The sequence below is a fragment of the Oncorhynchus nerka genome, linkage group LG22 (assembly GCF_034236695.1).
Source record: "Oncorhynchus nerka isolate Pitt River linkage group LG22, Oner_Uvic_2.0, whole genome shotgun sequence".
NCBI lineage: Eukaryota > Metazoa > Chordata > Actinopteri > Salmoniformes > Salmonidae > Oncorhynchus > Oncorhynchus nerka.
The window spans coordinates 16,222,278-16,237,317 of NC_088417.1; the positions used below are offsets into that span (position 1 = coordinate 16,222,278).

The 15,040-nt window shown below is 45.4% G+C and overlaps 1 protein-coding gene across 1 annotated transcript in view; it reads right to left on the bottom strand.

Moving 5' to 3' along the window:
- The window catches only part of LOC115104488 (histone-lysine N-methyltransferase 2C-like), a 264,974-nt gene that overhangs the window by 229,167 nt on the left and 20,767 nt on the right, over window positions 1–15,040 (bottom strand). The window contains 1 exon segment of the mRNA XM_065006980.1: window positions 12,098–12,274. Coding sequence (XP_064863052.1) covers window positions 12,098–12,273 — 176 coding nt within the window. The 5' untranslated portion in view covers window position 12,274.

The window sequence follows — 15,040 nt, forward strand, 5'->3', positions numbered from 1 at the left end:
TTCTCACAATGCGGCAGGTTACCGTTTGTTGTCATGAGTTTTGTCCTGGAGGCAAAACTGAGCGATATCCCCTTAGATAGGCCCATTTAAAATTCAAAATTGGCTAGATTGTAAAAAAAAATCTATGAAAACAAAAATGTGCATTTTGGTCTTAATTTAAGGCTAGGGTTAGGCATTAAGGTTAGCAGTGTGGTTAGGGTGAAAGTTAGGTTTTAAATGTGTCAGCTCGTGACCACCCTGCAGAGCTGCCTCCAGAACAAAATTCATGATGAAAATAGCTAACCTGCCACAATGCCGTGGCGAGGTCCAGGGCCAAGGCATCGGGTGACCAGGGTTGGGTTTCTAGGATGAGAAGGACACCGCTACGGATGCTGCCGTCGGCAACCGACTCCCAGCGCTCTGATCAATGACCTACATCATTGAAAATGCAAGGCCATTGTCGTGGCCTGGAACAGGTTTAATCCAGGTTAACAGGCCTGGCCAGACCCCTCCTCTCCCTTCCACACAGAGCATAGTAAACTACGGATAATAATATTACAGAACTAGCAGCCTAACTCACTGCTTTTCATTTTATACCGCCTTCATTCTGCATGGTATTGGTTTTACTTGTCAGAAATTCATGCCAACCACAACTACCATTTCTATGACTTCTCTAAATGGCTCTAGCTTTGAGCATCACTTGCTATGGTCACCATAGCCACCTCAGTGTTGTCATGGTCGCCATGGCCACAGCAGCATTGCTATGGTCACCGTAGCATTGCTATGGTCGACATGGTCACTTTAGTGTTGATATGCTTGACTGCACAATGTATTCTCAGTTATACTCTGGAAAGTTGGCTCCCAAACAACTGAAGTAAAAGGACTTGACAGGTAAAAGTGGAATGGTGGAAGCCAGACCTGAAAAGTTATGATGAAGAGTAGGTTTCCTAGGGTACTGGGGAACCTGAAAACACTTCTAAACAGTGGCTTAGTTTAACAATATGCTGGGCATGAATGTCAGGTTAGGTGATGGTGGAGCTGCGGCTGGGGAACCTGAAAACACTTCTAAACAGTGGCTTAGTTGAACAATATGCTGGGCATGAATGTCAGGTTAGGTGATGGTGGAGCTGCGGCTGGGAAACCTGAAAACACTTCTAAACAGTGGCTTAGTTGAACAATATGTTGGGCATGAATGTCATTTTAGGTGATGGTGGAGCTGCGGCTGGGGAACCTGAAAACACTTCTAAACAGTGGCTTAGTTGAACAATATGTTGGGCATGAATGTCAGTTTAGGTGATGGTGGAGCTGCGGCTGGGGAACCTGAAAACACTTCTAAACAGTGGCTTAGTTTAACAATATGCTGGGCATGAATGTCAGTTTAGGTGATGGTGGAGCTGCGGCTGGGGAACCTGAAAACACTTCTAAACAGTGGCTTAGTTGAACAATATGCTGGGCATGAATGTCAGTTTAGGTGATGGTGGAGCTGCGGCTGCCCCTAGAATAAATCAGGATTTCCACTTGACATTTTATGTTAACGGTCACTGTGTTGTTTTTCCAACGGTGTTGGAAGAGTTGTCCATTACCACCCCTGGATAGAACAACAACTATGTCGAGTAAGCCCGGTTTGCAAAAAGAATGCAAGGACTAATCTTAAGTCACAAGACAAACATATCAGTCAATGTATGCAACCTTGACGTTTACAACCAGATAAAAAAACAGAGCCTCTCAAAGTCCTCGTAGGGATTCGTTGAGTAATCCATGCATGAAGCCAAACAATGCCGAACCCCATGAGACCTTGAAACAAACTAGAAGAAAGCCAGATGTACGGTGATGCTCACTGTTAGACAGGCACTGCATAATACATGCGTCATGCCCATCTGACTACCCACAGTCCTCGGGTTTTGCCAAGCCGGGGCAACCAAATGGATTTTACGTGTACCCGTCGTGCCTACTGTGCAGCACAGAGGTTAACAAGTGATGAAATGTGGGCTAATGAGTAACCCAAAGGCAGATAAAACACCCGCTAGCCAAAGCCAGAGTGACAAGAGCAAACCACTGGGACCTGTGTAGCTTCCCTCTCTCCCTCCCTGTGATGTCATATGGAACTCTTGGGAAACTCTGGTGTACAGTCTCACAGGGGTAGGCTGGTCCTAATCACAAGCCACCTCTGGTACAATAGAAGGTTCATAAAGTAAGAGTCATTATGACAAGTTATGAGCCCAAGTTCCAGGTTCAGGCTCCCGTTAGACTGATTCTGAAAAACAATCTAATCACTGGTTCACATAAAAAGTTTCTCGTCACCAAACACCAAGCTAAATGCTGCATCTAGTCCTGATGATCCCAATTCTATGCATGATCTTTCACTTTAGAACCACTAAAAATCATGTGGTACTGAACACAACCAGTCACAAAAAACATCCAGTGAGTTGGTCTCTACTACAGTGAGACACACAGTGAGACACACAGTGAGACACACAGTGAGACACACAGTGGTAGTGGGGGAGTGAGAGAGGGAGAAAGAAAAAAATTATAAACTGCTGTTGCAAGTAGTTCCACCTCCCAAGGCAGTGACGAAATCCTGGCATGGGTACACTGGCTGGGCTGAGGCACACCACCTTCTCTGTAGCTACTTCCCAGCATGCCATTTAACCATTACCTCTCCGGTTTTACATTTCCAGCTTACAGAGCAAGCTTCTACAAGCAATTGGTTAACAGCTTCAACAACAATCCCAATGTTAGAGGCTAGAAACCTCTGATATGCTGACTCAACACGGGACATACCTTCCCTCCAACCAAAAGCAAACAAGGGTCAATGAAATGAACCGTTAACCCATCCAGAATGTGCAAGAGACCCCTAAGAAATACGTAGACCTAGGACTTTAGTTGAAACTCCTCCACAGAAAACAGTGGTATGGTTATTACTGTCCTAGGTTGGGCTTTGGGGGTGAGTCCTGGCAACCAGAAAAACTACTATAACGCACTACTGCCACACAGAGACACAAAGCTCACGTGGGTCAGTGAGAGTTTGTCAGACCGATAAAGTACAACACCGACGAGGATATCTGTGTTTGTGAGAGAGTACTGGTGTTATTTTAGGCCAAATCAATAGGAACTAGTCTGACCACAAAAAAAAAAGGGGGGCACCCATTTCACAGATGACATCAATAACATTTCACATAACATCCTGCACTGCTATAGCTTAATAAGGATCCATATTACATTTACAAGAATTTGTAAAACACTCTCATGATTGACAGCTGTTCCCAGAACGAACCAGGCCGGCCATTTAGATGGTCAGGTAACAGTCAGTGATTCATTGCCCTGACCCCTTGGGCATAGCCTACACAGGAGACATTTCCACATGCAGCAGCCATTGGGTTATGCAAGCCCACTCAGAAGAGGTACTCCAAGCTTTTGCACTCTTTGTAAACAAATAAATAAAATAAAAACAGCCTGGCTTGCTGCTGGCAGAGAGACACTTCAGTGACATAGTGGGTCTAGGGACAAGCTTGCCTTCAGAACAAAATGAGGGACAGGAGGAAAAGGGAACAGTACCCTTGACAGCAAATGGTGCAATATCCTTTATTTTTTAGTAGGTTGATCAGCTTTAATATTGCAGATAGATTGTGGCTTCAATGTTATTGTCTGCATCATTGCCAAAAAATAAAAATAGACAGACGTTTCTCAAATTAGACACTAATGTACTTGTCTTCCTGCTCAGTTGTGCACCGGGACCTCCCACTCCTCTTTCTATTCTGGTTAGAGACAGTTTGCGCTGTTCTGTGAAGGGAGTAGAACACAGCGTTGTACCAGATCTTCGGTTCCTTGGCAATTTCTCGCATGGAATAGCCTTCTTTTCTCAGAACAAGAATAGACTGACGAGTTTCAGAAGAAAGTTCTTAGTTTCTGGCCATTTTGAGCCTGTAATCAAACCCACAAATGCTGATGCTCCAGATACTCAACTAGTCTAAAGAAAGCCAGTTTATTGCTTCTTTAAATCAGTACAACAGTTTTCAGCTGTGCTAACATAATTGCAAAACGGTTTCTAATAATCAATTAGCCTTTTAAAATTAGACTTGGATTAGATAACACAACGTGTCATTGGAACACAGGAGTGATGGTTTCTGATAATGGGCCTTTGTACGCCTATGTAATATCAGCCTTTCCATCTACAATATTCATTTACAACATTAACAACGTCTACACTGCATTTCTGATCAATGTTGATTCTGATCAATATATCTGTATTTCTGATCAATGTTGATGTTATTTTAATTGACATTATTTTTGCTTTTCTTTTTAAAAAAATGACATTTCTAAGTGACCCAAAACTTTTGAATGGTGTGTATATAGTATGTGTATATAAACTCAGCAAATGAAGAAATGTCCCTTTTTCAGGACCCTGTCGTTCAAAGATAATTCGTAAAAATGCAAATAACTTCACAGATCTTCATTGTAAAGGGTTTAAACACTGTTTCCCATGCTTGTTCAATGAACCATAAACAATTAATGAAGAAGCACCCTTGGAACGGTCGTTAAGACACTAACTGCTTACAGATGGTTGGCGATTAAGGTCACAGTTATGAAAGGACACTAAAGAGGCCTTTCTACTGACTCAAAAACACCAAAAGAAAGATGCCCAGGGTCCCTGCTCATCTGGGTGAACGTGCCTTAGGCATGTGGCAAGGAGGCATGAGGACTGCAGATGTGGCCAGGGCAATAAATTGAAATGTCCGTACTGCGAGACGCCTAAGACAGCACTACAGGGAGACAGGACGGACAGCTGACCGTCCTCGCAGTGGCAGACCACGTGTAACAACACCTGCACAGGATCGGTACATCCGAACATCACACCTGCGGGACAGGTACAGGATGGCAACAACTGCCTGAGTTACACCAGGAATGCCAAATCCCTCCATTAGTGCTAAGAATGTGCGCAATAGACAGAGAGGCTGGACTGAGGGCTTGTAGGCCTGTTGTAAGGCAGGACCTCACCAGACATCACCGGCAACAACGTCGCCTACGGGCACAAACCCACCGTCGCTTGACCAGACAGGACTGGCAAAAAGTGCTCTTCACTTAAGAGTCGTGGTTTTGTCTTACCAGGTGTGATGGTCACGTTTATCGTTGAATGAATGAGAGTTACGCCGAGGCCTGTACTCAGGATCGGGATCAATTTGGAGGTGGAGGGTCCGTCATGGTCTGGGGCAGTGTGTCACAGCATCGTCTGACTGAGCTTGTTGTCATTGCAGGCAATCTCAAAGCTGTGCATCATGTCAACCTGACATGACCCTCCAGCATGACAATGCCACCAGCCATACTGCTCGTATTGTGAGTGATTTCCTGCAAGACAAGAATGTCAGTGTTCTGCCATGGCCAGCGAAGAGCCCGGATCTCAATCTCATTGAGCACGTCTGGGACCTGTTGGTTCGGAGGGTGAGGACCATTCCCCTCAGAAATGTCCGGGAACCTGCAGGTGCCTTGATGGAAGAATGGGGTAACATCTCACAGCAAGAAGTTGCAACTCTGGTGCAGTCCATGAGGAGGAGATGCACTGCAGTACTTAATGCAGCTGGTGGCCACACCAGATACTGACTGTTACTTTTGATTTTGACCCCCCGCCCCTTTGTTCAGGGACATTTTATTCCATTTCTGGTCGTCACGTCTGTGGGACTTGTTCAGTTTATGTCTCAGTTGTTGATTCTTGTTACGTTCATACAAATATTTACACAAGTTTACACACACACACACCTCAGAAGAATACTACTAGACAAACAGACCAGGAGCACACAGCGTCACCCATATACACATTTTCCTAGGAAGTCAGTGGTGAGATCATTTTAACACCAGTCATGTGTTTATGGCCCATAATCAGCCCAGGTGACATTTTGTCTAGGCCTGCCAAGCTGTTACGAGTTTTCAATACCACTAAGTTGCACCCAGGAGTTTTAAGACAATCTGGGACATTTTGGAATGTCCAATGGCCTTTTCAAATAATAATAATAATAAATACTATAGGCCTACATAAATACCTTACAGTCATTCCGAAAGTATTTAGATATCGACTTTCCCACTTTGTTACTTTAGACTTATTTTAAAAAATATATTCTTTATTTTTCTCTTCAATCTAAACACAATACCCAATATTTAAAATAAAAAACAGAAATACCTCATTTACATAAGTATTCAGACCCTTTGCTATGAGACTAAATGTAGCTCAGGTGCATCCTGTTTCCATTGATCATCCTTGAGCTGTTTCTTCAACTTGATTGGAGTCCACCTGTGGTAATGTCTCCGACCACTACCTTGTATCCTTTTCCCTCTTGCTCTCATCCAACACTTCCCACACTGACCCTACTCGGATGGTATCGCGCCGTCCCAATCTTCGCTCTCTCTCCCCCGCTACTCTCTCCTCTTCCATCCTATCATCTCTTCCCTCTGCTCAAACCTTCTCCAACCTTTCTCCTGATTCTGCCTCCTCAACCCTCCTCTCCTCCCTTTCTGCATCCCTTGATTCTCTATGTCCCCTATCCTCCAGGCCGGCTCGGTCCTCCCCTCCTGCTCCGTGGCTCGACGACTCATTGCGAGCTCACAGAACAGGGCACCGGGCAGCCAAGCGGAAATGGAGGAAAACTCGCCTCCCTGCGGACCTGGCATCCTTTCACTCCCTCCTCTCTACATTTTCCTCTTCTGTCTCTGCTGCTAAAGCCACTTTCTACCACTCTAAAGTCCAAGCATCTGCCTCTAACCCTAGGAAGCTCTTTGCCACCTTCTCCTCCCTCCTGAATCCTCCTCCCCCTCCTCCTCCCCTCTCTGCAGATGACTTCGTCAACCATTTTGAAAAGAAGGTCGACGACATCCGATCCTCGTTTGCTAAGTCAAACGACACCGCTGGTTCTGCTCACACTGCCCTACCCTGTGCTCTGACCTCTTTCTCCCCTCTCTCTCCAGATGAAATCTCGCGTCTTGTGACGGCCGGCCGCCCAACAACCTGCCCGCTTGACCCTATTCCCTCCTCTCTTCTCCAGACCATTTCCGGAGATCTTCTCCCTTACCTCACCTCCCTCATCAACTCATCCCTGACCGCTGGCTACGTCCCTTCTGTCTTCAAGAGAGCGAGAGTTGCACCCCTTCTGAAAAAACCTACTCTCGATCCCTCCGATGTCAACAACTACAGACCAGTATCCCTTCTTTATTTTCTCTCCAAAACTCTTGAACGTGCCGTCCTTGGCCAGCTCTCCCGCTATCTCTCTCAGAATGACCTTCTTGATCCAAATCAGTCAGGTTTCAAGACTAGTCATTCAACTGAGACTGCTCTTCTCTGTATCACGGAGGCCCTCCGCACTGCTAAAGCTAACTCTCTCTCCTCTGCTCTCATCCTTCTAGACCTATCGGCTGCCTTCGATACTGTGAACCATCAGATCCTCCTCTCCACCCTCTCCGAGTTGGGCATCTCCGGCGCGGCCCACGCTTGGATTGCGTCCTACCTGACAGGTCGCTCCTACCAGGTGGCGTGGCGAGAATCTGTCTCCTCACCACGCGCTCTCACCACTGGCGTCCCCAGGGCTCTGTTCTAGGCCCTCTCCTATTCTCGCTATACACCAAGTCACTTGGCTCTGTCATAACCTCACATGGTCTCTCCTATCATTGCTATGCAGACGACACACAATTAATCTTCTCCTTTCCCCTTCTGATGACCAGGTGGCGAATCGCATCTCTGCATGTCTGGCAGACATATCAGTGTGGATGACGGATCACCACATCAAGCTGAACCTCGGCAAGACGGAGCTGCTCTTCCTCCCGGGAAGGACTGCCCGTTCCATGATCTCGCCATCACGGTTGACAACTCCACTGTGTCCTCCTCCCAGAGCGCTAAGAACCTTGGCGTGATCCTGGACAACACCCTGTCGTTCTCAACTAACATCAAGGCGGTGGCCCGTTCCTTTAGGTTCATGCTCTACAACATCCGCAGAGTACGACCCTGCCTCACACAGGAAGCGGCGCAGGTCCTAATCCAGGCACTTGTCATCTCCCGTCTGGATTACTGCAACTCGCTGTTGGCTGGGCTCCCTGCCTGTGCCATTAAACCCCTACAACTCATCCAGAACGCCGCAGCCCGTCTGGTGTTCAACCTTCCCAAGTTCTCTCACGTCACCCCGCTCCTCCGCTCTCTCCACTGGCTTCCAGTTGAAGCTCGCATCCGCTACAAGACCATGGTGCTTGCCTACGGAGCTGTGAGGGGAACGGCACCTCAGTACCTCCAGGCTCTGATCAGGCCCTACACCCAAACAAGGGCACTGCGTTCATCCACCTCTGGCCTGCTCGCCTCCCTACCACTGAGGAAGTACAGTTCCCGCTCAGCCCAGTCAAAACTGTTCGCTGCTCTGGCCCCCCAATGGTGGAACAAACTCCCTCACGACGCCAGGACAGCGGAGTCAATCACCACCTTCCGGAGACACCTGAAACCCCACCTCTTTAAGGAATACCTAGGATAGGATAAAGTAATCCTTCTCACCCCCCTTAAAAGATTTAGATGCACTATTGTAAAGTGGCTGCTCCACTGGATGTCATAAGGTGAATGCACCAATTTGTAAGTAGCTCTGGATAAGAGCGTCTGCTAAATGACTTAAATGTAAATGTAAAATGTAAATTCAATTGATTGGACATGATTTGTGAAGGCACACACCTGCCTATATAAAGGTCCCACAATTGACAGAAATATCCGTAGAGCTCCGAGACAGGATTGAGCCGAGGCACAGATCTGGGGAAGGGTACCAAAAAATATCTGCAGCACTGACAGAGCTCTAGAGTTCCTCTGTGGAGATGGGAGAAACTTCCAGAAGGACAACCATCTCTGCAGCACTCCAACAACCAGGCATTTATGGTAGAGTGGCCAGATGGAAGCCACTCCTCAGTAAAAAGGCACATGACAGCCCGCTTGGAGTTTGCCAAAAGGCACCTAAAGGACAAGATTCTCTGGTCTGATGAAACTAAGATTGAACACTTTGGCTTGAATGCCAAGCGTCACGTCTGGAGTAAACCTGGCCCATCCCTACAGTGAAGCATGGTGGTGGCAACATCATGCTGTGGGGATGTTTTTCAGCAGCAGGGACTGGGAGACTAGTCAGGATCGAGGGAAATATTAACGGAGCTAAGTACAGAGAGATTCTTGATGAAAACCTGTTCCAGAGCGCTCAGGACCTCAGACTGGGGTGAAGGTTCACCTTCCAACAGGACAATGACACTAAGCACACAGCCAAGACAACGCAGGAGTGGATTTGCGACAAGTTTCTGAATGTCCTTGAGTGGCCCAGCCAGAACCCGGAATTTAATCCGAGCTAACATCTCTGGAGAGACCTGAAAGACAGGTGTGCCAAGCTTGTAGCGTCATACCCAATAAGACTCGAGGCTGTAATCGCTGCCAAAAGGTGCTTATACAAAGTACTGAGTAAAGGGTCTGAATAATTATGCAAATGTATTAAAACTATCTAAAAACCTGTTTTTACTTTGCCATTATGGGGTATTGTGTGTAGATTGATGAGGACAACAAAAACTATCAATTTTTGAATAAGGCTGTAACGTAACAAAATGTGGAAATGTCCAGAAGACCGAATACTTCCCGAATGCACTGTACATACGCGTGCACACACACACACCTCATTAGCTTAGTACAGCTGTCGTAGCCAATCATATGACTGTTGGTTGCATCCATAGCGCATGAATTTGAGTGGTTACATTTCTCTAGCCTCATCCCTTTATACCAAACCAAGTGGCGGGGCTGTCAAAAAGGACCTCAGGATTGTGGGTTCTCAGTTGGCGTTTCTATCCAATACTATTTATATGAAGGGCAACAAACTGGAAATACACTAAGGCCGCTTGTTAGGCAGTCGCCCCCAAGGCAGAGTACATACGGTACTGTGACAGTGTTAGCGTGCAAAGCGCCATCAGCTATTCAGCCCCATGGCGTTTCTACCTGCAGTGTCAGGTGCCATGCTAATCAAACTCAAATCAAATTTTATTTGTCACACGCGCCCAATACAACAGGTGTAGACCTTACTGTGAAATGTTAACTTACAAGAACCTTAACTCTATTTCTTGAAGTGCGTTGTTGGTTAAGAAAATATTTACTAAATAAACTAAAGCATAAAATAACAATAACAAGGCTATATACAGGGGGTAGCAGTACCGAGTCAACGTTCGGGGGTACGGGTTAGTCGAGGTAATATGTACATGTAGGTAGGGGTAAAGTGACTATGCATAGATAATAAACAGTGAGTAGCAGCGGTGTGAAAAACACCTAGCATTTAGGTCCAGGATGGCAGGAAGCTAGGCCCCAGTGATGTACTGGGCCATACGCACTACCCTCTGTGGAGCCTTACGGTCGAATGCCTAGCAGTTTCCATACCAGGAAGTGATGCAACTGGTCAGGATGCTCTCGATGGCGCAGCTGTAGAACATTGAGTATCTGGGGACCCATGCAAAATCTTTTCAGTCTCCTGAGGGGGAAAAGGGGTTGTCGTGCTCTCTTCACGACTGTCTTGTGTTTGGACCATGATAGTTTGTAGGTGATGTGGACACCAAGGAACTTGAAACTCTCGACCAGCTCCACTTCAGTCCCATCGACGTTAATGGGGGCCTGATCGGCGTGGCTTTTCCTGTAATCCACGATCATCTCCTTTGTCTTGATCACATTGAAAGAGAGGTTGATGTCCTGGCACCACACTGCCAGATCTCTGACCTCCCTATAGGCTGTCTTTTCGTTGTTGGTGATCAGGCCTACCACTGTTGTGTCGTCAGCCAACTTAATGATGGTGTTGGAGTCAGGAAGTCCAGGATCCAGTTGGATCCAGTTGCAGAGGGAGGTGTTTAGTCCCACAGTCCTTAGCTTAGTGATGAGCTTAATGGGCACTATGGTGTTGAACGCTGAGCTGTCGTCAATGAACATCATTCTCACATAGGTGTTCGTTTTGTCCAGGTGGGAAAGGGCCTATGATGTGGCCGATATCAGCGTGGTGCGTATGAGGAACATTACTCTATCTATAAAGAGGAGGCCCCAATGTTCCCCTGTGCAGCTATCTTAGCTAACAAAGGCTTGTTGCACACCACTCAGTGGATGTCACATTAGTAGGAAGTAACCAAGCACACCCTCCATCTGAAGATCAAACCCCCTCCCCACAAAATTACAATGTACTCCTTCTCCATGTCATTTGAACAGTCCATCTCCTACAGTTCTTCCGAGTTGGTTTTGTTGTACACTGATAGAAGGTAGCTACATAGGAATGACAGACAAATAAGACACCAGGATGAAAGCAATACTTTCTCTCCTTTACGAGTCTTGCCACGTGAAAAGATGAAAGTGGGGATATCTCGGAGACATAGATGTAACAACCAAAAGAGAAAAACATTAATAGCCGCCCGCGTACATTGTTTGTTTCTAGGCAGCATCTCCTTGTGTGCCTCGCGGGCGCTCAGCTTCCTCAGTGCTAATGCACCTCGAAACACTTGAGTGGCTCCTCGAGGTGGAATCTGTGCATAGCTTAGATCCACGTCACGCTTCGTGATTCTCCTTCCCTCTCCAAACACACACACACAAATCCCCATCCCCACGTGTAATGTTCGGGGTTAACTTGGGTTATCCCTGCAGTCACATCAGCTCACATGCCCTTCCTTGCACTCGTATGATTCATTTGGGAGGCCTAGTAGTGAGTAGCAGATTTAATAATTCATGGTACTTAATAAATTGATTTAGTGGACCTATGGGGTTGTGGGGATGAGGCAGGGCGATTATTACCAATTGAAGAAAAAAAACTGATTTGAAAGAAATGGCAAGATTGAGCTTGAACCAGCCACAGAGAGATCAGTCGGTAGACTTAATGGTGTTTTTATCCTTTACAATATGAATTAAACCTTTACATCTCACTTCCACCAAAAACAAAGACCCCCTACAGAACAACTAAACTGCTTCGTAAAATACACCAAAAAGGATAACATAAGACTGGCCAAATGCCACACGGCCCAGTGAAACCATGGAGGGCGACACCATCAGCAAAGCAGTCAAACCCAAGCACAGGCACCCCCCACTAAGCGTCACACCAAGGTTAGAGCGAATGGGACCTACTTCTTTTGTGTGGGTACTCGCGTGGGCGCGCCTGCATCCTTACGAGGCCGGCCACGGGGGCGCCTTTCTGTGGAGGCAGGGGAGGGGCTGTCTGAAGGGGAGCCCCCCCCAGTGCTGCTCAGGGGAGGAGACGGTCCGTGGTCAGAGGGATCCAGACTCTTGTACTCTGATGACATTCTGTGGACCGAGATGGAGAGCATAGGGAAGAGGAGGGAGAGATTATTTATTAAACCATGGACAAAAGATATGCAAAATGTGTCTTGCTAGTGAAGATGACAAACTGTATTGTCAATGTGACCTGTTTGAGTATAATATGAGACAGTGGACTTCTGAAATCCCAACAACCACCAATGTCTGTCATCTGTGTCCACCAGTTAGACACATGGATAATGGCAATGAATGCCAATATTTCATACCATAGGGATCTTTCAATGCAACATATTCCATTTCCAAACCTGCTTGGACCAGTGCCCAGTCTAGTTCAGCAAATGAACGTTTGTTCCATTCCCCCACCAGCCAATCTAATTGAACTAATCAAGAGCTTGATGATTAGTTCACTAGGTGAATCAGGCGTACTGGTTCAAAAGTTAGAGAAGTTTCTTTCAGTTGACATATGTTAACTTCACATGCCTTAAGATAAGAAGCAAAAACACACAAATAAAAGGGGCCAGGATGTAAGTCACCGTCACATCACTCCTACTCCTAACTTTGACTAGCAAATTTGCTGAGGTTACCGCCACCTAGCTAGCCCACTAACAACTGGTTTCAAGTTCATGTCACATGCACAAGTACAGTGAAATTATTTTTTTGCAGGCTCTAACTCCAACAATGAAATAATACAGAACAATATATACAGAACAAAACAAACAAACAAAGAAATGCACATTTAAGATTTTACAGAGTTAAAGTTCATATGAATAAATCAGTAAATTGAAATAAATAAAGTAGGCCCAAATCAATAGATTTCACAACTGGGAATACAGATTTGATGATCACAGAATGCTTTATTTTTTTTAATGTATGGGCCTCACAATGCGTCTCAAATTCCCATTAATAAAATGCAATTGTGTTCATTGTCAGTAGCTTATGCCTGCCCATACCACAACCCCATCATGGGGCACTTTGTTCACGTTGACATCAGCAAACCACTGGCCCACACAATGCTATACATATGGTCTGCGGTCGGGAGGCCAGTTGGACGAACTGCCAAATTCCCTACAACGACGTTGGAGGCAGCTTATGATAAAGAAATAAACATTCAATTCAGCCCTCATTTACCTGTAGTCCTTGATTATCTCCATTGTCTTGCTCACCTCACAACTTGAGACATCTATGTGACAAAACTGCACATTTTAGTGGCCTTTATAGTCCCCGACAGAAGGTGCACCTGTGTAATGATCATGCTGTTCAATCAACTTCTTGATATGCCCCACCTGTCAGGTAGATGGATAATCTTGGTAAAGGATGGATGCTCACCAACAGGAATGTAAACAAACTTCAGCAAAAAAAACTGGAGAAAAATAAGCTTTTTGTGCGTCCGATGGTTTAAATAGTGCAAAAGTGTTGGAGAAGAAAGTAAAAGTACAATATGTCCCATGTAAAAAAGCTAACATTTAAATTCCTTTCTCAGAACATGAGAACATATGAAAGCTGGTGGTTCAATATTCGCAGTTCTTCAATATTCCCAGTCAAGAAGTTTTAGGTTGTAGTTAATATCGGAATTATGACGCGTCAACTATTTCTCTCTATACCATTTGTATTTCATATACCTTTGACTATTGGATGTTCTTACAGGCACTTTAATATTTCTAATCTCGGGAGTACACAGGCTTGAAGTCATAAACAGTGCTGTGCATCAAGCATTGCTAAGAGCTGCTGGCAAACGCAGGAAAGTGCTGTTTGAATGAATGCGTATGAGCCTGTTGCTGCCTACCACTGCACAGTCGGACTGCTCTATCAAATCATAGACTTCATTATAATAAACACAGAAATACGAGCCTTTGACAATTAAGATGGTCAGATCCGGAAACTATAATTTTGAAAATAAAACACTTATTCTTCCAGTGAAATACGGAACCGTTCCATATTTTATCAAACAGGTGGCATCCATAAGTCTAAATATTGCTCTAACATTGTACAACCTTCAATGTTATGTCATAATTAGTTAAAATTCGGACAAATTTATTACGGTCTTTCTTAGGGTGAAATGGTCTTCACACAGTTCGCAACGAGCCAGGCGGCGCAAACTGTTGCATATACCCTGACTCTGCTTGCACAGAACGCAAGAGAAGTGACAATTTCCCTAGTTAATATTGCCTGCTAACATGCATTTCTTTTAACTAAATATGCAGGTTTAAAAAAATATATACTTCTGTGTATTGATTTTAAAATCATCACCCGTTTGGCGAAGTAGGCTGTGATTCGATGATAAATAAACAAGCACCGCATTGATTATATGCAACACAGGACAAGCTAGTTAACTTAGTAATATCATCAACCATGTGTAGTTAACTGGTGATTGTGTTAAGATTGATTTTTTTGATAAAGATAAGTTTAATGCTAGCTAGCAATTTACCTTGCTTATCCAGCCACAAGGTCCTTTTGACGCTGCACTCGCGTAACAGGTGGTCAAGCCTGCCACGCCATTTCCTCGTGGATTACAATGTAATCGGCATCCAAAAAGGCTGATTACCGATTGCTATGAAAACTTGAAAATCGGCCCATAATTTTAAAAAATGGACCGTGCCGATTAAATCGGTCGACCTCTAATTCAGAAACTTGTCCTGAAGCCACTCCTGCATTGTCTTGGCTGTGTGCTCAGGTTCGTTGTCTTGTTGGAAGGTGAACCTTCGCCCCTAGTCTGAGATCCTGAAAGCCCTGGAGCAGCTTTTCATCAAGATTCTCTCTGTACTTTGCTCCATTCCGCTTTCCTCGATCCTGACT